The sequence below is a fragment of the Entelurus aequoreus genome, linkage group LG25 (genome assembly GCF_033978785.1).
Source record: "Entelurus aequoreus isolate RoL-2023_Sb linkage group LG25, RoL_Eaeq_v1.1, whole genome shotgun sequence".
Taxonomy (NCBI): domain Eukaryota; kingdom Metazoa; phylum Chordata; class Actinopteri; order Syngnathiformes; family Syngnathidae; genus Entelurus; species Entelurus aequoreus.
Window position 1 is genome coordinate 1,782,722 of NC_084755.1, and position 22,500 is coordinate 1,805,221.

Sequence of the window (22,500 nt, forward strand, 5' to 3'; positions counted from 1 at the left end):
AATTTGCGAAATTTAGTCCTACTCTCAAACTTAAGAATAAAAGCTTTTTATCAACGTTCTTAAGTCTAAGAATCACTCCTACTCTCCACGATATTTAAGAGACCTTCAGAGGTGTCTTAAGTGGTTAGGAGTTGCCAGCAGGGGATGGCACTGAGGCGAGAGAGACGTGCGCGAACGTTCAGGGAACGGAACAATGTTGTTGTTTTTTTGATGACGAGCAGCTGATCAAACGGTATCGTTTAGACAGAGCGGATAATATTTTTGTCACAGATTTAATACTTTTCGATTCCTTGTTGATTTCTGCATGTGTCTGCAGTGGGCTAGTATATATAGAGCCACCCACACCAGTTTCAAATGAGTTGCCTAATTAATGAATTGGAAAGAAAATGTTATGACAGTAGCGTATGTGTGTGGCCGTGAGGTGAGTGACGTCAGTGAGTGTGTGGGCGATAGAAGAGAGGGAGCGGTAGCGTGAGTGCCGGCGGGGACTAGTTTGTTTTGTATTATTTTGTAGTTTATTGTCAAAATATACACTCCCATTGTCCACTTAAATATTTACAAGATATTTCTTTATTCTTAGACAACGGATTCCCTTCCGTGATTGGTCATTTCTATGGACACAGAAATGACGTCACCTAAAATTCCATTTACGGCACATAGTAATGTCGTAATTCAGCTCTGAGTGTGACACTTAAGATTCAGTCCTACACTTCGCTGAAAGTGTGAGTAAGACGCTTGATAACTAACTTTTAAGTGCAGCTTTCAGCGAAGAATTTATTTACTCTTAAGTCAACTCTTAGCAGACTTCTTAGGAGTAATTCTAAGAAGCTTGATAAGTACGGCCCCAGATGAGTAGCCCGCCGGCCTGTTCTAAAAATAGCTCAAATAGCAGCACTTACCAGTGAGCTGCCTCTATTTTTTAAATTGGATTTATTTACTAGCAAGCTGGTCTCGCTTTGCCCGACATTTTTAATTCTAAGAGAGACAAAACTCAAATAGAATTTGAAAATCCAAGAAAATATTTTAAAGACTTGGTCTTCACTTGTTTAAATAAATTCATTTTTTTTTTTACTTTGCTTCTTATAACTTTCAGAAAGACAATTTTAGAGAAAAAATACAACCTTAAAAATGATTTTAGGATTTTTAAACACATATACCTTTTTACCTTTTAAATTCCTTCCTCTTCTTTCCTGACAATTTAAATCAATGTTCAAGTAAATTAATTTTTTTTATTGTAAAGAATAATAAATACATTTTAATTTAATTCTTCATTTTAGTTTCGTGACGAAGAATATTTGTGAAATATTTCTTTAAAGTTATTATGATTAAAATTTAAAAAAAATATATTCTGGCAAATCTGGAAAATCTGTAGAATCAAATTTAAATCTTATTTCAAAGTCTTTTGAATTTCTTTTAAAATTTTTGTTCTGGAAAATCTAGAAGAAATAATGATTTGTCTTTGTTAGAAATATAGCTTGGTCCAATTTGCTATATATTCTAACAAAGTGCAGATTGGATTTTAACCTATTTAAAACATGTCATCAAACTTCTAAAATTAATCTTAATCAGGAAAAATTACAAATGATGTTCCATAAATAATTTTTTTTAATTTTTTCAAAAAGATTCGAATTAGCTAGTTTTTCTCTTCTTTTTTTCGGTTGAATTTTGAATTTTAAAGAGTCGAAATTGAAGATAAACTATGTTTCAAAATTTAATTGTCATTTTTTTTTCGTGTTTTCTCCTCTTTTAAACCGTTCAATTAAGTGTAAATATCATTAATTATTAATAATAACATAAAGTTAAAGGTCAATTGAGCAAATTGGCTATTTCTGGCAATTTATTTAAGTGTGTATCAAACTGGTAGCCCTTCGCATTAATCACTACCCAAGAAGTAGCTCTTGCTTTCAAAAAGGTTGGTGACCCCTGCCCTAATATATATATATAACATATATATAACGTATAGTATCTGTCTACTCTGCATCAGTGGTCATTGGCTGTTGAGTTCCTACAGTGTGAGGATCTCTCCAGACAGGGCATCTGGTTTATTCTCCACTTCCCTCCACCCGTCCTTCTTCCCAAACATTTCCCATTCCCCCCTGCTGGGGTTGGAAGAAGCCCATTATGGCCTCACTGTCCTGCACACACAAGCATGGCTGACAGGCGTCGTGCTGAGTGCTAACACCCCGTGCTCTACTCTGCATCTGTGGCACCCAGCTGTGCTATAACCTACTCTGCCTTTTTTTGAAGCGCCACGTCGGCTCCTTTAAGAATCAGCAGCATCCTCCACTGCACTGCATGCTGGTACCCTGTGATGTCACAGCCGGGCGCCTTGCTGGCTCCGCTTTCTTGCCATCTCCCTGCCTTTTTTTTTTTGTCTCACAATGGATCTTTTTCTTGCCTCGTTCTTCTTCGTTTCACCTCCAATCTCTTCTGTCTGCCGAATTCCTCATGGTGTAAGACAGTGGTTCTCAACCTTTTTTTTTAGTGATGTACCCCCTGTGAACATTTTTTTAATTCAAGTACCCCCTAATCAGAGCAAAGCATTTTTGGTTGAAAAAAAGAGATAAAGAAGTAAAATACAGCACTATGTCATCAGTTTCTGATTTATTAAATTGTATAACAGTGCAAAATATTGCTCATTTGTAGTGGTCTTTCTTGAACTATTTGGAAAAAAAGATAGGTTTTTATTTATATTTATAAAGGATTTTTGAATTGTTGCTATTTTTAGAATATTTTAAAAAAATGCAAAATATTGCTCATTTGTAGTGGTCTTTCTTGAACTATTTGGGGGAAAAGATAGGTTTTTATTTATATTTATAAAGGATTTTTGAATTGTTGCTATTTTTAGAATATTTTTAAAAAAAGCAAAATATTGCTCATTTGTAGTGGTCTTTCTTGAACTATTTGGAAAAAAAGATAGGTTTTTATTTATATTTATAAAGGATTTTTGAATTGTTCTTATTTTTAGAATATTAAAAAAAAAAGCAAAATATTGCTCATTTGTAGTGGTCTTTCTTGAACTATTTGGAAAAAAAGATAGGTTTTTATTTATATTTATAAAGGATTTTTGAATTGTTGCTATTTTTAGAATATTTTTTAAAAAAAAGCAAAATATTGCTCATTTGTAGTGGTCTTTCTTGAACTATTTGGAAAAAAAGATAGGTTTTTATTTATATTTATAAAGGATTTTTGAATTGTTGCTATTTTTAGAATATTTAAAAAAAGCAAAATATTGCTCATTTTATAGTGGTCTTTCTTGAACTATTTGGAGAAAAAGATAGGTTTTTATTTATATTTATAAAGGATTTTTGAATTGTTGCTATTTTTAGAATATTAAAAAAAAAGCAAAATATTGCTCATTTGTAGTGGTCTTTCTTGAACTATTTGGGGAAAAAGATAGGTTTTTATTTATATTTATAAAGGATTTTTGAATTGTTGCTATTTTTAGAATATTTAAAAAAAATGCAAAACATTGCTCATTTGTAGTGGTCTTTCTTGAACTATTTGTGGAAAAAGATAGGTTTTTATTTATATTTATAAAGGATTTTTGAATTGTTGCTATTTTTAGAATATTTAAAAAAAAAAAAGCAAAATATTGCTCATTTGTAGTGGTCTTTCTTGAACTATTTGGAGAAAAAGATAGGTTTTTATTTATATTTATAAAGGATTTTTGAATTGTTGCTATTTTTAGAATATTTTAAAAAAATGCTAAATATTGTTCATTTGTAGTGGTCTTTCTTGAACTATTTGGGGAAAAAGATAGGTTTTTATTTATATTTATAAAGGATTTTTGAATTGTTGCTATTTTTAGAATATTAAAAAAAATGCAAAATATTGCTCATTTGTAGTGGTCTTTCTTGAACTATTTGGAGAAAAAGATAGGTTTTTATTTATATTTATAAAGGATTTTTGAATTGTTGCTATTTTTAGAATATTTTTAAAAAATGCTAAATATTGCTCATTTGTAGTGGTCTTTCTTGAACTATTTGGAAAAAAAGATAGGTTTTTATTTATATTTATAAAGGATTTTTGAATTGTTGCTATTTTTAGAATATTTTAAAAAAAAGCAAAATATTGTTCATTTGTAGTGGTCTTTCTTGAACTATTTGGAAAAAAAGATAGGTTTTTATTTATATTTATAAAGGATTTTTGAATTGTTGCTATTTTTAGAATATTAAAAAAAAAGCTAAATATTGCTCATTTGTAGTGGTCTTTCTTGAACTATTTGGAAAAAAAGATAGGTTTTTATTTATATTTATAAAGGATTTTTGAATTGTTGCTATTTTTAGAATATTTAAAAAAAAAAGCAAAACATTGCTCATTTGTAGTGGTCTTTCTTGAACTATTTGGGGAAAAAGATAGGTATTTATATTTATAAAGGATTTTTGAATTGTTGCTATTTTTAGAATATTTTAAAAAAAATGCAAAACATTGCTCATTTGTAGTGGTCTTTCTTGAACTATTTGGGGAAAAAGATAGGTTTTTATTTATATTTATAAAGGATTTTTGAATTGTTGCTATTTTTAGAATATTTAAAAAAAAAAGCAAAACATTGCTCATTTGTAGTGGTCTTTCTTGAACTATTTGTGGAAAAAGATAGGTTTTTATTTATATTTATAAAGGATTTTTGAATTGTTGCTATTTTTAGAATATTTAAAAAAAAAAAGCAAAATATTGCTCATTTGTAGTGGTCTTTCTTGAACTATTTGGAGAAAAAGATAGGTTTTTATTTATATTTATAAAGGATTTTTGAATTGTTGCTATTTTTAGAATATTTTAAAAAAAATGCTAAATATTGTTCATTTGTAGTGGTCTTTCTTGAACTATTTGGGGAAAAAGATAGGTTTTTATTTATATTTATAAAGGATTTTTGAATTGTTGCTATTTTTAGAATATTAAAAAAAATGCAAAATATTGCTCATTTTATAGTGGTCTTTCTTGAACTATTTGGAGAAAAAGATAGGTTTTTATTTATATTTATAAAGGATTTTTGAATTGTTGCTATTTTTAGAATATTTAAAAAAAAAAGCAAAACATTGCTCATTTGTAGTGGTCTTTCTTGAACTATTTGGGGAAAAAGATAGGTTTTTATTTATATTTATAAAGGATTTTTGAATTGTTGCTATTTTTAGAATATTTTTAAAAAAAAGCAAAATATTGCTCATTTGTAGTGGTCTTTCTTGAACTATTTGGAGAAAAAGATAGGTTTTTATTTATATTTATAAAGGATTTTTGAATTGTTGCTATTTTTAGAATATTAAAAAAAAAAGCAAAATATTGCTCATTTGTAGTGGTCTTTCTTGAACTATTTGGAGAAAAAGATAGGTTTTTATTTATATTTATAAAGGATTTTTGAATTGTTGCTATTTTTAGAATATTTTTAAAAAAAAAGCAAAATATTGCTCATTTGTAGTGGTCTTTCTTGAACTATTTGGAAAAAAAGATAGGTTTTTATTTATATTTATAAAGGATTTTTGAATTGTTGCTATTTTTAGAATATTTAAAAAAAAAAAAAAGCAAAATATTGCTCATTTGTAGTGGTCTTTCTTGAACTATTTGGGGAAAAAGATAGGTTTTTATTTATATTTATAAAGGATTTTTGAATTGTTGCTATTTTTAGAATATTAAAAAAAATGCAAAATATTGCTCATTTGTAGTGGTCTTTCTTGAACTATTTGGGGAAAAAGATAGGTTTTTATTTATATTTATAATGGATTTTTGAATTGTTGCTATTTTTAGAATATTTTAAAAAAATGCAAAATATTGCTCATTTGTAGTGGTCTTTCTTGAACTATTTGGGGAAAAAGATAGGTTTTTATTTATATTTATAAAGGATTTTTGAATTGTTGCTATTTTTAGAATATTAAAAAAAAAGCAAAATATTGCTCATTTTATAGTGGTCTTTCTTGAACTATTTGGAGAAAAAGATAGGTTTTTATTTATATTTATGAAGGATTTTTGAATTGTTGCTATTTTTAGAATTATTTTTTTTTTTTAAAAAGCAAAATATTGCTCATTTTTAGTGGTCTTTCTTGAACTATTTGGAGAAAAAGATAGGTTTTTATTTATATTTATAAAGGATTTTTGAATTGTTGCTATTTTTAGAATATTTTTAAAAAAAAGCAAAATATTGCTCATTTGTAGTGGTCTTTCTTGAACTATTTGGAAAAAAAGATAGGTTTTTATTCATATTTATAAAGGATTTTTGAATTGTTGCTATTTTTAGAATATTTTTAAAAAATGCAAAATATTGCTCATTTGTAGTGGTCTTTCTTGAACTATTTGGAAAAAAAAAGATAGGTTTTTATTTATATTTATAAAGGATTTTTGAATTGTTGCTATTTTTAGAATATTTAAAAAAAATGCAAAACATTGCTCATTTGTAGTGGTCTTTCTTGAACTATTTGGGGAAAAAGATAGGTTTTTATTTATATTTATAAAGGATTTTTGAATTGTTGCTATTTTTAGAATATTTAAAAAAAAAAGCAAAATATTGCTCATTTGTAGTGGTCTTAATTGAACTATTTGGAGAAAAAGATAGGTTTTTATTTATATTTATAAAGGATTTTTGAATTGTTGCTATTTTTAAAATATTTAAAAAAAAAAGCAAAACATTGCTCATTTGTAGTGGTCTTTCTTGAACTATTTGGAGAAAAAGATAGGTTTTTATTTATATTTATAAAGGATTTTTGAATTGTTGCTATTTTTAGAATATTTTTAAAAAATGCTAAATATTGCTCATTTGTAGTGGTCTTTCTTGAACTATTTGGGGAAAAAGATAGGTTTTTATTTATATTTATAAAGGATTTTTGAATTGTTGCTATTTTTAGAATATTTTAAAAAAATGCAAATATTGCTCATTTGTAGTGGTCTTTCTTGAACTATTTGGGGAAAAAGATAGGTTTTTATTTATATTTATAAAGGATTTTTGAATTGTTGCTATTTTTAGAATATTAAAAAAAAATGCAAAAAATTGCTCATTTGTAGTGGTCTTTCTTGAACTATTTGGGGAAAAAGATAGTTTTTTATTTATATTTATAAAGGATTTTTGAATTGTTGCTATTTTTAGAATATTAAAAAAAAAAAAAAAATATTGCTCATTTGTAGTGGTCTTTCTTGAACTATTTGGAAAAAAAGATAGGTTTTTATTTATATTTATAAAGGATTTTTAAATTGTTGCTATTTTTAGAATATTAAAAAAAAGCAAAATATTGCTCATTTTATAGTGGTCTTTCTTGAACTATTTGGAGAAAAAGATAGGTTTTTATTTATATTTATGAAGGATTTTTGAATTGTTGCTATTTTTAGAATTTTTTAAAAAAAAAAAAAGCAAAATATTGCTCATTTTTAGTGGTCTTTCTTGAACTATTTGGAGAAAAAGATAGGTTTTTATTTATATTTATAAAGGATTTTTGAATTGTTGCTATTTTTAGAATATTTAAAAAAAAAAGCAAAATATTGCTCATTTGTAGTGGTCTTTCTTGAAGTATTTGGAGAAAAAGATAGGTTTTTATTTATATTTATAAAGGATTTTTGAATTGTTGCTATTTTTAGAATATTAAAAAAAAAGCAAAATATTGCTCATTTGTAGTGGTCTTTCTTGAACTATTTGGAGAAAAAGATAGGTTTTTATTTATATTTATAAAGGATTTTTGAATTGTTGCTATTTTTAGAATATTTTAAAAAAATGCAAAATATTGCTCATTTGTAGTGGTCTTTCTTGAACTATTTGGGGAAAAAGATAGGTTTTTATTTATATTTATAAAGGATTTTTGAATTGTTGCTATTTTTAGAATATTAAAAAAAAATGCAAAAAATTGCTCATTTGTAGTGGTCTTTCTTGAACTATTTGGGGAAAAAGATAGGTTTTTATTTATATTTATAAAGGATTTTTGAATTGTTGCTATTTTTAGAATATTAAAAAAAAAAAAAAAATATTGCTCATTTGTAGTGGTCTTTCTTGAACTATTTGGAAAAAAAGATAGGTTTTTATTTATATTTATAAAGGATTTTTAAATTGTTGCTATTTTTAGAATATTAAAAAAAAGCAAAATATTGCTCATTTTATAGTGGTCTTTCTTGAACTATTTGGAGAAAAAGATAGGTTTTTATTTATATTTATGAAGGATTTTTGAATTGTTGCTATTTTTAGAATTTTTTTTTAAAAAAAAAAGCAAAATATTGCTCATTTTTAGTGGTCTTTCTTGAACTATTTGGAGAAAAAGATAGGTTTTTATTTATATTTATGAAGGATTTTTGAATTGTTGCTATTTTTAGAATATTTAAAAAAAAAAGCAAAATATTGTTCATTTGTAGTGGTCTTTCTTGAAGTATTTGGAGAAAAAGATAGGTTTTTATTTATATTTATAAAGGATTTTTGAATTGTTGCTATTTTTAGAATATTAAAAAAAAAAGCAAAATATTGCTCATTTGTAGTGGTCTTTCTTGAACTATTTGGAGAAAAAGATAGGTTTTTATTTATATTTATAAAGGATTTTTGAATTGTTGCTATTTTTAGAATATTTAAAAAAAAAAGCAAAATATTGCTCATTTGTAGTGGTCTTTCTTGAACTATTTGGAAAAAAAGATAGGTTTTTATTTATATTTATAAAGGATTTTTGAATTGTTGCTATTTTTAGAATATTTAAAAAAAAAAGCAAAATATTGCTCATTTGTAGTGGTCTTAATTGAACTATTTGGAGAAAAAGATAGGTTTTTATTTATATTTATAAAGGATTTTTGAATTGTTGCTATTTTTAAAATATAAAAAAAAAAGCAAAATATTGCTCATTTGTAGTGGTCTTTCTTGAACTATTTGGAGAAAAAGATAGGTTTTTATTTATATTTATAAAGGATTTTTGAATTGTTGCTATTTTTAGAATATTTTTTAAAAATGCTAAATATTGCTCATTTGTAGTGGTCTTTCTTGAACTATTTGGAAAAAAAGATAGGTTTTTATTTATATTTATAAAGGATTTTTGAATTGTTGCTATTTTTAAAATATTTTAAAAAAAAAGCAAAACATTGCTCATTTGTAGTGGTCTTTCTTGAACTATTTGGAGAAAAAGATAGGTTTTTATTTATATTTATAAAGGATTTTTGAATTGTTGCTATTTTTAGAATATTTAAAAAAAAAAGCAAAATATTGCTCATTTGTAGTGGTCTTTCTTGAACTATTTGGAGAAAAAGATAGGTTTTTATTTATATTTATAAAGGATTTTTGAATTGTTGCTATTTTTAGAATATTTTAAAAAAAAAAGCAAAATATTGCTCATTTGTAGTGGTCTTTCTTGAACTATTTGAAAAAAAGATAGGTTTTTTTTTATATTTATAAAGGATTTTTGAATTGTTGCTATTTTTAGAATATTTAAAAAAAAAGCAAAATATTGCTCATTTGTAGTGGTCTTTCTTGAACTATTTGGAGAAAAAGATAGGTTTTTATTTATATTTATAAAGGATTTTTGAATTGTTGCTATTTTTAGAATATTTTTAAAAAAAAGCAAAATATTGCTCATTTGTAGTGGTCTTTCTTGAACTATTTGGAAAAAAGATAGGTTTTTATTTATATTTATAAAGGATTTTTGAATTGTTGCTATTTTTAGAATATTTTAAAAAAAAAGCAAAATATTGCTCATTTGTAGTGGTCTTTCTTGAACTATTTGGAAAAAAAGATAGGTTTTTATTTATATTTATAAAGGATTTTTGAATTGTTGCTATTTTTAGAATATTTGCATTTGACCCATCACCCTTGATCACCCCATGGGAGGTGAGGGGAGCAGTGAGCAGCAGCGGTGGCCGCACCCGGGAATAATTTTTGGTGATTCAACCCCCAATTCCAACCCTTGATGCTGAGTGCCAAGCAGGGAGGTAATGGCTCCCATTTGTATAGTCTTTGGTATGACTCGGCCGGGGTTTGAACTCACAACCTACCCATCTCAGGGCGGACACTCTAACCACTAGGCCACTGAGTAGGTAAAGTATACATACAGCAATGTTAATATTTGCTTACATGTCCCTTGGCAAGTTTACCTGCAATAAGGTGCTTTTGGTAGCCATCCACAAGCTTCTGCTGGAATTTTTGACCACTCCTCTTGACAAAATTGGTGCAGTTCAACTAAATGTGTGACTTGTTTCTTCAGCATTGTCCACACGTCAGGACTTTGGGAAGGCCATTCTAAAACCTTCATTCTAGCCTGATTTAGCCATTCCTTTACCACTGTTTGGGGTCATTGTCCTGTAGGAACACCCAACTGCGCCCAAGACCCAACCTCCGGGTTGATGATTTTAGCTTGTCCTGAAGAATTTGGAGGTAATCCTCCTTTTTCATTGTCCCATTTACTCTCTGTAAAGCACCAGTTCCATTGGCAGCAAAACAGGCCCAGAGCATAATACTACCACCACCATGCTTGACGGTAGGCCTGGTGTTCCTGGGATTAAAGGCCTCACCTTTTCTCCTCCAAACATATTGCTGGGTATTGTGGCCAAACAGCTCCATTTTTTGTTTCATCTGACCACAGAACTTTCCTCCAGAAGGTCTTATCTTTGTCCATGTGATGTCAGATGAAACTCAAACTGAGCTGTTTGGCCACAACACCCAGCAATATGTTTGGAGGAGAAAAGGTGAGGCCTTCAATCCCAAGAACACCATAACTACCGTCAAGCAGTTGGGTGTTCCAACAGGACAATGACCCCAAACACACGTCAAAAGTGGTAAAGAAATGGCTAAATCAGGCTAGAATGAAGGTTTTAGAATGGCCTTCCCAAAGTTCTGACTTAAATGTGTGGATAATGCTGAAGAAACAAGTCCATGTCAGAAAACCAACACATTTAGCTGAACTGCACCAATTTTGTCAAGAGGAGTGAGTCAAATCACCATCATTAGTGTCTAAATCAGGGGTCACCAACCTTTTTGAAACCAAGAGCTACTTCTTGGGTAGTGATTAATGCGAAGGGCTACCAGTTTGATACACACTTAAATAAATTGCCAGAAATAGCCAATTTGCTCAATTTACCTTTAACTCTATGTTATTATTAATAATTAATGATATTTACACTTAATTGAACGGTTTAAAAGAGGAGAAAACACGAAAAAAATGACAATAAAATTTTGAAACATAGTTTATCTTCAATTTCGACTCTTTAAAATTCAAAATTCAACCGAAAAAAAGAAGAGAAAAACTAGCTAATTTGAATCTTTTTGAAAAAATTAAAAAAAGAATTTATGGAACATCATTAGTCATTTTTCCTGATTGAGATTAATTTTAGAATTTTGATGACATGTTTTAAATAGGTTAAAATCCAATCTACACTTTGTTAGAATATATAACAAATTGGACCGAGCTATATTTCTAACAAAGACAAATCATTATTTCTTCTAGATTTTCCAGAACAAAAATTTTAAAAGAAATTCAAAAGACTTTGAAATAAGATTTAAATTTGATTCTACAGATTTTCTAGATTTGCCGGAATAATTTTTTTGAATTTTAATCATAATAAGTTTGAAGAAATATTTCACAAATATTCTTCGTCGAAAAAACAGAAGCTAAAATGAAGAATTAAATTAAAATGTATTTATTATTCTTTACAATAAAAACAATACATTTACTTGAACATTGATTTAAATTGTCAGGAAAGAAGAGGAAGGAATTTAAAAGGTAAAAAGGTATATGTGTTTAAAAATCCTAAAATCATTTTTAAGGTTGTATTTTTTCTCTAAAATTGTCTTTCTGAAAGTTATAAGAAGCAAAGTAAAAAAAATTAATGAATTTATTTAAACAAGTGAAAACCAAGTCTTTAAAATATTTTCTTGGATTTTCAAATTCTATTTGAGTTTTGTCTCTCTTAGAATTAAAAATGTCGGGCAAAGCGAGACCAGCTTGCTAGTAAATAAATAAAAATAAAAAAAATAGAGGCAGCTCACTGGTAAGTGCTGCTATTTGAGCTATTTTTAGAACAGGCCAGCGGGCTACTCATCTGGTCCTTACGGGCTACCTGGTGCCCGCGGGCACCGCGTTGGTGACCCCTAGTCTAAATAGCTGGCAACACAAGTGAGAAGCAAGGTCATTGTATCTTGCCTATGTCCAAGCGGTAGTGTCATTGTCTGCGTGAGTGTTAAGTTAAGTTAAGTGTTAAGTCAGGACTTTGGGAAGGCCATTCTAAAACTTTCATTCTAGCCTGATTTAGCCATTCCTTTACCACTTTTGACGTGTGTTTGGGGTCATTGTCCTGTTGGAACACCCAACTGCGCCAAAGACCCAACCTCCGGGCTGATGATTTTAGCTCGTCCTGAAGAATTTTCCTCGTAAACTTTTGACCACGACTGTAACGATAATTCTCTTACTGCGACCAAATTTTTCTGAGAGCTGACGATTCAGTAGCCAATGAAACAAAAGTGTCTTTCATGGCCTTCTCTCTAAGAGTGAGACACATTCTGGCTTCCCCTCATTCATCACCTGCTCTGAATGGCTTACCAGTTCCACAGATGGAGCTAGGGACAGACCGGGCATTGAGGCGCTGGATCTCTAGTTCTCTGGACATCCAGGTAGGGTGCCGTCCAACACAATGTGCAAGGGATTAGCCTGAAAGCAATCCCCCCTCGAGGCCCCTCGCTGTCCTCCCGAGGCTCCGGCTGGGACTGCTCGGCATGCCGGTGTCCCCTCCGACACCACGGCCGCCACGGGGGGACTGGGGAACAGAGCCTGGCCCGGGACAGGCTTGGTGTCTGGGGCACTCGGAGCTCACCTCCCAGCAGGTGAGCCTAAGCCGCCAGTACTGAAAAACCCCTCATTATATTTGTAATTGAATTGTTTATTGCAGATTTCATAGACCACACTGCAAAAACTGATATCTAAGTAAGATGAAATATCTCAAATAAGGGTGATATTTGCTTATTTTCTGTCTGATAAGATCATTCTTCTCACTAAGCAGATTTTATGTTAGAGTGTTTTACTTGTTTTAAGTGTTTTGGTCCTAAATGATGTCAGTAAGATATTAGACAGACAGACAGACAGCAGCTTTATTTTGTCCATTCATGCATGCCCAATTAACTTGGGTGAGATGTTGAAATTGTCTTTATGGACTGAGGCCGATCTCAAAAGTTCGACCCAGGTGCTTTTTGAAAAAAAAGGAAGGTCAAAAGCGTCCATCTTTGAGGAGTCCTCGGGGGAGTTCTTCAGAACAGCCCGTTCCTCAAGGCCATTCGAGGGAGTCAAATCGTAGATTAAGATGTTGTTTTTCTTCCAGCAGTCAAAACAATGACATTCCTGCTCTGTGTCCGTGTGCCGGCTGTGTCAATTCCAATTTAATTATTCTTTCTCGGCAAACTTCCCCAAGATGATATCCACTTTGCGATTCAAATCAGAAATCGCTCCAGTCTGTGATCCCACAGCACGACCCAATCCTTCCATTGTGTTGAACAGCCTATGGGCCCCTTGAGTTACATATTACAGCTTGTTGCTGAGATGTTATGACCTATATTGAGTAAAACATGCTTGAAACTATTTTTGTCCAAATGTCCAAAACACACCCAGCGTGCACAGGAAGGCGGGGAAGAAGAGGGGAAAAGGCGGCCAAAATGGTCAAAAGTCCCAAGTTTGTCCAAAATACCTCCTCGGGTTCCTGTCTCACGGGTCCCGCCGCCGGCCGCACAAGTCCCGGGATGCAAAAAATGTCCAAAACGCACCCAGCAAAGTCCCACGGGAAGTGGTGGAGAAAAGTTGTCAAAAGTCCCCAAAAATGTTCAAAATACCTACCCAGGTTCCAGTCCCACAAGTCCCGCCGCCGGCCGTGCAAGTCCCGGGATGCCCAAAAAGTCCATAACACACCCAGCCGAGTCCCACGGGGAGGGGGGATAAAAGTTGGAAAAGTCGGCAAAAGTCCCAAAAATGTTCAAAATACCTACCCAGGTTGGAGTCCCACATGGAGTCTTAAGACTTGTGGCACTCGAACCCGGGTGTGATTTTTCAACATTTTACCGACTTTTCTCACTTTTTTCCCCGCCTTCCCGTGGGACTTTGCTGGGTGCGTCTTGGACATTTTGGGCATCCCGGCCGGGGGCGGGACTTGTGGGACTGGAACCTGGGTAAGTATTTTGAACATTTTTGGGACTTTTGCCGACTTTTCCAACTTTTATCCCCCCACCCCCTCCATGTGGGACTCGGCTGGGTGTGTTATGGACATTTTGGGCATCCCGGGACTTGCGCGGCCAAACATACGATTTTATGTTAGTGTTTTACTTGTTTTAAGTGTTTTGCTCCTAAATGATGTCAGTAAGATATTACAGCTTGTTGCTGAGATGTTATGACCTATATTGAGTAAAACATGCTTGAAACTATTTTTGTCCAAATGTCCAAAACACACCCAGCAATGGTGCACAGGAAGGCGGGGAAGAAGAGGGGAAAAGGTGGCCAAAATGGTCAAAAGTCCCAATTGTGTCCAAAATACCTCCCCGGTTTCCAGTCTCACGGGTCCCGCCGCACAAGTTCCGGGATGCAAAAAATGTCCAAAACGCACCCAGCAAAGTCCCACGGGAAGTGGGGGAGAAAAGTCGTCAAAAGTCCCCAAAAATGTTCAAAATACCTACCCAGGTTCGAGTCCCACAAGTCCCGGGATGCCCAAAATGTCCATAACACACCCAGCCGAGTCCCACGGGGAGGGGGGATAAAAGTTGGCAAAAGTCCCAAAAATGTTCAAAATACCTACCCAGGTTGGAGTCCCACATGGAGTCTTAAGACTTGTGGCACTCGAACCCGGGTGTGATTTTTCAACATTTTACCGACTTTTCTCACTTTTCTCCCCGCCTTCCCGTGGGACTTTGCTGGGCGCGTTTTGGACATTTTGGGCATCCCGGCCGGGGGCAGGACTTGTGGGACTCCAACCTGGGTAAGTATTTTGAACATTTTTGGGACTTTTGCCGACTTTTCCAACTTTTATCCCCCCTCCCCCTCCATGTGGGACTCGGCTGGCTGTGTTATGGACATTTTGGGCACCCCGGGACTTGCGCGGCCAAACATACGATTTTATGTTAGTGTTTTACTTTATTTTAAGTGTTTTGGTCCTAAATGATGTCAGTAAGATATTACAGCTTGTTGCTGAGATGTTATGACCTACACTACCGTTCAAAAGTTTGGGGTCACCCAAACAATTTTGTGGAATAGCCTTCATTTCTAAGAACAAGAATAGACTGTGGAGTTTCAGATGAAAGTTCTCTTTTTCTGGCCATTTTGAGCGTTTAATTGACCCCACAAATGTGATGCTCCAGAAACTCAATCTGCTCAAAGGAAGGTCACTTTTGTAGCTTCTGTAACGAGCTAAAGTGTTTTCAGATGTGTGAACATGATTGCACAAGGGTTTTCTAATCATCAATTAGCCTTCTGAGCCAATGAGCAAACACATTGTACCATTAGAACACTGGAGTGATAGTTTCTGGAAATGGGCCTCTATACACCTATGTAGATATTGCACCAAAAAGCAGACATTTGCTGCTAGAATAGTAATTTACCACATTAGCAATGTATAGAGTGTATTTCTTTCAAGTTAAGACTAGTTTAAAGTTATCTTCATTGAAAAGTACAGTGCTTTTCCTTCAAAAATAAGGACATTTCAATGTGACCCCAAACTTTTGAACGGTAGCGTATATTGAGTAAAACATGCTTGAAACTAGAATATCAAGTGTTGCAAAGCTGTGTCATCAACACTCACAAGTATAAAACTACTTTTTTAAAGTCATCATTTCTTATTTCAAGCATGAAAAAAAAAATCCTGACTTTGACACAATTGTGTCTCGTAATTAAAACAGATGACAGCCAAATGGACTTTGCTGTTTTATTGTTAATGAAACAATAGAAAATACGTACTAATACAGTAGTACACTTGTTATTAGTGAGAATATACTTATTTTAAGTAGAGATGTTCGATATATCGGCCGATAAATGCTTTAAAATGTAATATCGGAAATTATCGGTATTGTTTTTTTTATTATCGGTATCGTTTTTTTTTTTGTTTTGTTTTTTTATAAATTAAATCAACATAAAAAACACAAGATACACTTACAATTAGTGCACCAACCCAAAAAACCTCCCTCCCCCATTCACACTCATTCACACAAAAGGGTTGGTTCTTTCTGTTATTAATATTCTGGTTCCTACATTATATATCAATATATATCAATACAGTCTGCAAGGGATACAGTCCGTAAGCACACATGATTGTGCGTGCTGCTGCTCCACTAATAGTACTAACCCTTAACAGTTAATTTTACTCATTTTCTTTAATTACTAGTTTCTATGTAACTGTTTTTATATTGTTTTACTTTCTTTTGTATTCAAGAAAATGTTTTTAATTTATTTATCTTATTTTTTTATTTTTTTTAAAAAAGGACCTTATCTTCACCATACCTGGTTGTCCAAATTAGGCATAATAATGTGTTAATTCCACGACTGTATATATCGGTTGATATCGGTATCGGTAATTAAAGAGTTGGACAATATCGGAATATCGGATATCGGCAAAAAGCCATTATCGGACATCCCTAATTTTAAGGTATTTTTGGGTTCATTGAGGTTAGCTAATTTTACTTGTTTTGGAAAGTCTTGACAAGGCACATTTTTTTGTTCTATTGGCAGATAATTTTGCTTAGTTCAAATAAAATACCCCTCATTTTTGTATTTTTTATTCTTGTTTTTGAACACTGACTTTTTGGGGTCTTCTCTACAGCAACTCTTTGTATCTGCTGATGTTAATAAACATATATTAGTGTGTAAGAATAGTTTTTTGCCCGAGTTGCATTGATAGTCTTCACCTAAGCCGGTTTTCCACACGCTGTCAGACGCCTAGCATGGGGGCATCGGTTATTCTCCATGGCCAGATGGCGAACCCCTGCAAGCTTCCATACACTGATACTCTTTTATATGGCGATTACAGAAAACAGAGGGGGACTGCTTGGAGGAGAGACCCATGACAGGTTTAGAGTGGGTCTGGCGAGGTGAGAGGGCGGGGAGGGGACCGCCACATGTAAACACGCCGCCTCGTGCCGTCGCCTGACAATGCCAAGAAACTTTTTGAGGGTGTTGCCGACCGACTGTACCGCGCCGGTCGCTCGGCGAGTCCGAGGCGAACCGGACGGACTGATGGACGGACGAGTTGTCATGACGACAAGGGTTTGCCGAGTGGCTGATGAAGTCTTTCTTTGCCCCGCTTGTCCAATCAGATGGCTGAGCAGCGCGCCAAGCACGAGCAGGAGAGGACGCGCCTTCAACAGCAGCATTGCGCCGAAAAGGAGCGCCTGGTCCAGGAGCGCCAGCGGGAGGCGGGCAGCCTGGAGAGCCAGGCCAGGGCCGCCCTGGAGCAGCACCACAAACACAGCCAGGAGTGGAGGAAGCGTGATGGCCAGGTAGGGGGTCTCTATCTCCAATCATCCCCTCTTTCTTTTCCTGGGGGTCTTAAAAGCACAGCGGGTCACTGGACACTTGGCGAAGACGTGTCCAACATGGCGGCATGTTTACTTGAAGGGAATCGCCGTTAAAAACGGGAGTTTATTGAATCCTGGGGGAAAAAGTTACTTTTGATTCGATTCAGAATTACTTTGATCGCTAGCATTTTTTGATGGAGAAGTGGTAGACATTTCACTGCAACAAATGAAATCTAAGTAAGGTTAAATATGTCAAATAAGGGTGATATTTGCTTATTTTCTGTCTGATAAGATCATTCTTCTCACTAAGCAGATTTTATGTTAGAGTGTTTTACTTGTTTTAAGGGTTTTGCTCCTAAATGATGTCAGTAAGATATTACAGCTTGTTGCTGAGATGTTATGACCTATATTGAGTAAAACATGCTTGAAACTAGAATATCAACACTCACAAGTATAAAACTACTTTTTTAAAGTAATCATTTCTTATGATGCCGAGCGCATATCATTATGTCAAGATAATGGCACTAGCATTTACTTCATTTAAGAACATATTGAGCGAAAAGGTCTAATTTTTTTTTCTACCAAGAAAAGTGCACTTGTTATTAGTGAGAATATACTTATTTTAAGCTATTTTGGGGTTCATTGAGGTTAGCTAATTTGACTTGTTTTGGAAAGTCTTGACAAGCCGAATGTTCTTGTTCTATTGGCAGATAATTTTGCTTAGTTCAAATAAAATACCCCTCATTTTTGTATCGTTTTTTCTTGTTTTTGAACACTGACTTTTTGCAGTGTGGTAGTTGGGTGGAACACAAATGAACAAATTCAAAAGATGGTTAGACAAAAACAGACTATCTTTCAATCTCAGTAAGACTAAAATAATGCTATTTGGTAACAGTAGAAGAGAAAGTCAGACGGAATAGGACTTGAAAGTAGGGATGTCCGATAATGGCTTTTTGACGATATTCCGATATTGTCCAACTCTTTAATTACCGATACCGATATCAACCGATACCGATACTGATATACGCAGTCGTGGAATTAACACATTATTATGCCTAATTTGGACAACCAGGTATGGTGAAGATAAGGTCCTTTTTTTTTTAAATTAATAAAATAAAATAAGATAAATTAATTAAAAACATTTTCTTGAATAAAAAAGAAAGTAAAACAATATAAAATCAGTTACATAGAAACTAGTAATTAATGAAAATTAGTCAAATTAAGTGTTAAAGGTTAGTACTATTAGTGGAGCAGCAGCACGCACAATCATGTGTGCTTACGGACTGTATCCCTTGCAGACTGTATTGATATATATTGATATATAATGTAGGAAGCAGAATATTAATAACAGAAGGAAACAACCCTTTTGTGTGAATGAGTGTAAATGGGGGAGGGAGGTTTTTTGGGTTGGTGCACTAATTTTAAGTGTATCTTGTGTTTTTTATGTGGATTTAATTTAAAAAAAAAACAAAACAAAAAAAAAAAAACGATACCGATAATAAAAAAAACAATACCGATAATTTCCGATATTACATTTTAAAGCATTTATCGGCCGATATTATCGGACATCTCCACTTGAAAGAGTAAATGAAACCAAATTTCTAGGTATAATGTTTCATGATGAATTGAATTGTAAATATCATGTAAAAAATATACAACATAACATAGCAAGAAATGTATAAATAATGAATAAAGTAAAACATGTTCGAGACCTAAAATCACGTCATATTCTCTACTGCTCACTAGTCTTACATATCTGAGTTATTGTGTAGAAATATGGGGAAATAACTACAAAAGTACACTTCATTCACTAACTGTGTTACAAGAAAGATCAGTTAGAATACTACATAATGTCGGATATAGAGAACATACAAACCCTTTATTTATTGAATCAAAAATACTGAAATTCCACGACATAGTGAACTTGCTAACAGCTAAAATGATACACAAAGCAAACTATAATCTGCTACCCAAGAATGTACAACAATTCTTCTCAACAAAACAGGACAAATATAATCTTAGAGAAAAATGTAATTTAAAACATTTGTACGCACGTACAACACTTAAGACCTTCAGTATATCAGTATGTGGAATTACATTATAGAATGGATGAAGCAAAGCAATCAAACAATGTACTAATATGATCCACTTCAAGAAACTCTTCAAACTTAAAGTGTTTACAAAGTACAAAGAAGAACCATGATAAACATTCTCAATTTATTTCATCCATCCATTCATTTTCTAGATAATCTTACTCATCTCACCATATGAAATGTAACTTACTTCACCAATTATTATTTATTTATTTTTATTACTTATGGACCAGGGGTCACCAACCTTTTTGAAAGCAAGAGCTACTTCTTGGGTACTGATTAATGCGAAGGGCTACCAGTTTGATACACACTTCAATAAATTGCCAGAAATAGCCAATTTGCTCAATTTACCTTTAACTCTATGTTATTATTAATAATTAATGATATTTACACTTAATTGAATGGTTTAAAAGAGGAGAAAACACGAAAAAAATGACAATTACATTTTGAAACATAGTTTATCTTCAATTACGATTCTTTAAAATTCAAAATTCAACCGAAAAAAAAGAAGAGAAAAACTAGCTAATTCGAATCTTTTTGAAAAAATTAAAAACAGAAATTATGGAACATCATTAGTAATTTTTCCTGATTAAGATTAATTCTAGAATTTGGATGACATGTTTTAAATAGGTTAAAATCCAATCTGCACTTTGTTAGAATATATAACAAATTGGACCAAGCTATATTTCTAACAAAGACAAATCATTATTTCTTCTAGATTTTCCAGAACAAAAATTTTAAAAGAAATTCAAAAGACTTTGAAATAAGATTTAAATTTGATTTGACAGATTTTCTAGATTTGCCAGAATATTTTTTTTAAATTTTAATCATAAGTTTGAAGAAATATTTCACAAATATTCATCGTCCAAAAAACAGAAGCTAAAATGAAGAATTAAATTAAAATTTATTTATTATTCTTTACAATAAAAAAAATAAATTTACTTGAACATTGATTTAAATTGTCAGGAAAAAAGAGGAAGGAATTTAAAAGGTAAAAAGGTATATGTGTTTAAAAATGAGGTTGTATTTTTTTCTCTAAAATTGTCTTTCTGAAAGTTATAAGAAGCAAAGTAAAAAAAAAAATGAATTTATTTAAACAAGTGAAGACCAAGTTTTTAAATATTTTCTTGGATTTTCAAATTCTATTTGAGTTTTGTCTCTCTTAGAATTAAAAATGTCGAGCAAAGCGAGACCAGCTTGCTATTAAATAAATACAATTTAAAAAATAGAGGCAGCTCACTGGTAAGTGCTGCTATTTGAGCTATTTTTAGAACAGGCCAGCGGGCTACTCATCTGGTCCTTACGGGCTACCTGGTGCCCGCGGGCACCGCGTTGGTGACCCCTGTTATGGAGTATATTGTGAATAAATTGAGAACAGGAAGTGAACAAAAGTTTTAACAACTGCTATGTAAAGGAAAAGGAGTCGGATTAAATAAGCTCTGCTTCTTCCTACTCCTTTTCGAAGGGAAGTATCATGTTGTATGCATGCATGTTCCAAATAAACTCAAACTCAAATTTAAAACCACACTTATGTTGCAGTGCTAGCCCTCTTGTTGTGTTTCTACTCCAACACAAAATGGTGCACAAGTTTATGACAGTGGACAACATTTGAAAAATATTGATAGTTTTTGTCCAAAGCTGCAGGTCTTCATGTCATAGTGCACGTTTCTGTCTTCGCCTTCTTCTAAACACTTAAGTAGCAGGCTTGCAGTCCAAGATATGTTGGATGGTTCTCACTTGTTGTTGTTTTTGTTGCGGTTATAGGCTGGGGGAATGATAACCGGACAGAAATCGTACTCGTATTGTAATTCAGCAAGTGTGTCAACAAGATTTGTTTTTGGGGACATAACTAGCACAGAATAGAACTTTATTTTAACACTTTAGTCACCGTTTTGATGCTGACATTAGGGCTGCAACAACTAATCGATTAAATCGATTCAAATCGATTATTAAAATAGTTGCCGATTAATTTAGTCATCGATTCGTTGGATCTATGCTATGTGCATGCGCAGAGTTTTTATTTGTATTTTTTTTATTACAATTTTTTTTTTTAAATTTATTTATTAATTTTTTAAATAAACCTTTATTTATAAACTGCAAAATATACAAACAGCTGAGAAACAATAATCAAAATAAGTATGGTGCCAGTATGCTGTTTTTTTCCAATAAAATACTGGATAGGATAGAAATGTAGTTTGTCTCTTTTATCCGATTATTAATCGATTAATCGAAGTAATAATCGACAGATTAATCGATTATCAAATTAATCGTTAGTTGCAGCCCTAGCTGACATGTTGGTATGGTTAACTCCATCCATCCATCCAGTTTCTACCGCTTGTCCCTTTTGGGGTCGCGGGGGGGTGCTGGATTTTCTACCGCTTGTCCCTTTTGGGGTCGCTGGAGCCTATCTCTGTTTAAAAAAAAAAAAAAAATACTGCAGTTTTACCGTATTTTTTGGATTATAAGTCGCAGTTTTTTCATACAACTTATACTCTGGAGCAGGGGTCACCAACGCGGTGCCCGCGGGCACCAGGTAGCCCGTAAAGACCAGATGAGTAGCCCGCTGGCCTGTTCTAAAAATAAATCAAATAGCAGGACTTACCAGTGAGCTGCCTCTATTTTTTAAATATTATTTATTTACTAGCAAGCTGGTCTCGCTTTGCCCGACATTTTTAATTCTAAGAGAGACAAAACTCAAATAGAATTTGAAAATCCAAGAAAATATTTTAAAGACTTGGTCTTCACTTGTTTAAATAAATTAATAATTTTTTTTACTTTGCTTCTTATAACTTTCAGAAAGACAATTTTAGAGAAAAAATACAACCTTAAAAATGATTTTAGGATTTTTAAACACATATACCTTTTCACCTTTTAAATTCCTTCCTTTTCTTTCCTGACAATTTAAATCAATGTTCAAGTAATTATTTTTTTTTTATTGTAAAGAATAATAAATACATTTTAATTTAATTCTTCATTTTAGCTTCTATTTTTTCGACAAAG

At 32.5% G+C, this 22,500-nt stretch overlaps 1 protein-coding gene across 4 annotated transcripts in view; it reads left to right on the top strand.

The window, feature by feature from the left end:
- Window positions 1-22,500, top strand: part of LOC133642385 (centrosomal protein of 112 kDa-like) — a 327,796-nt gene that overhangs the window by 225,649 nt on the left and 79,647 nt on the right. For all 4 annotated transcript variants that reach the window (XM_062036544.1, XM_062036545.1, XM_062036543.1 and 1 more), the window contains one exon: window positions 17,207-17,389. In XM_062036544.1, the coding sequence (XP_061892528.1) occupies window positions 17,207-17,389 (183 nt within the window). The remainder of the gene's footprint in view (window positions 1-17,206; window positions 17,390-22,500) is intronic.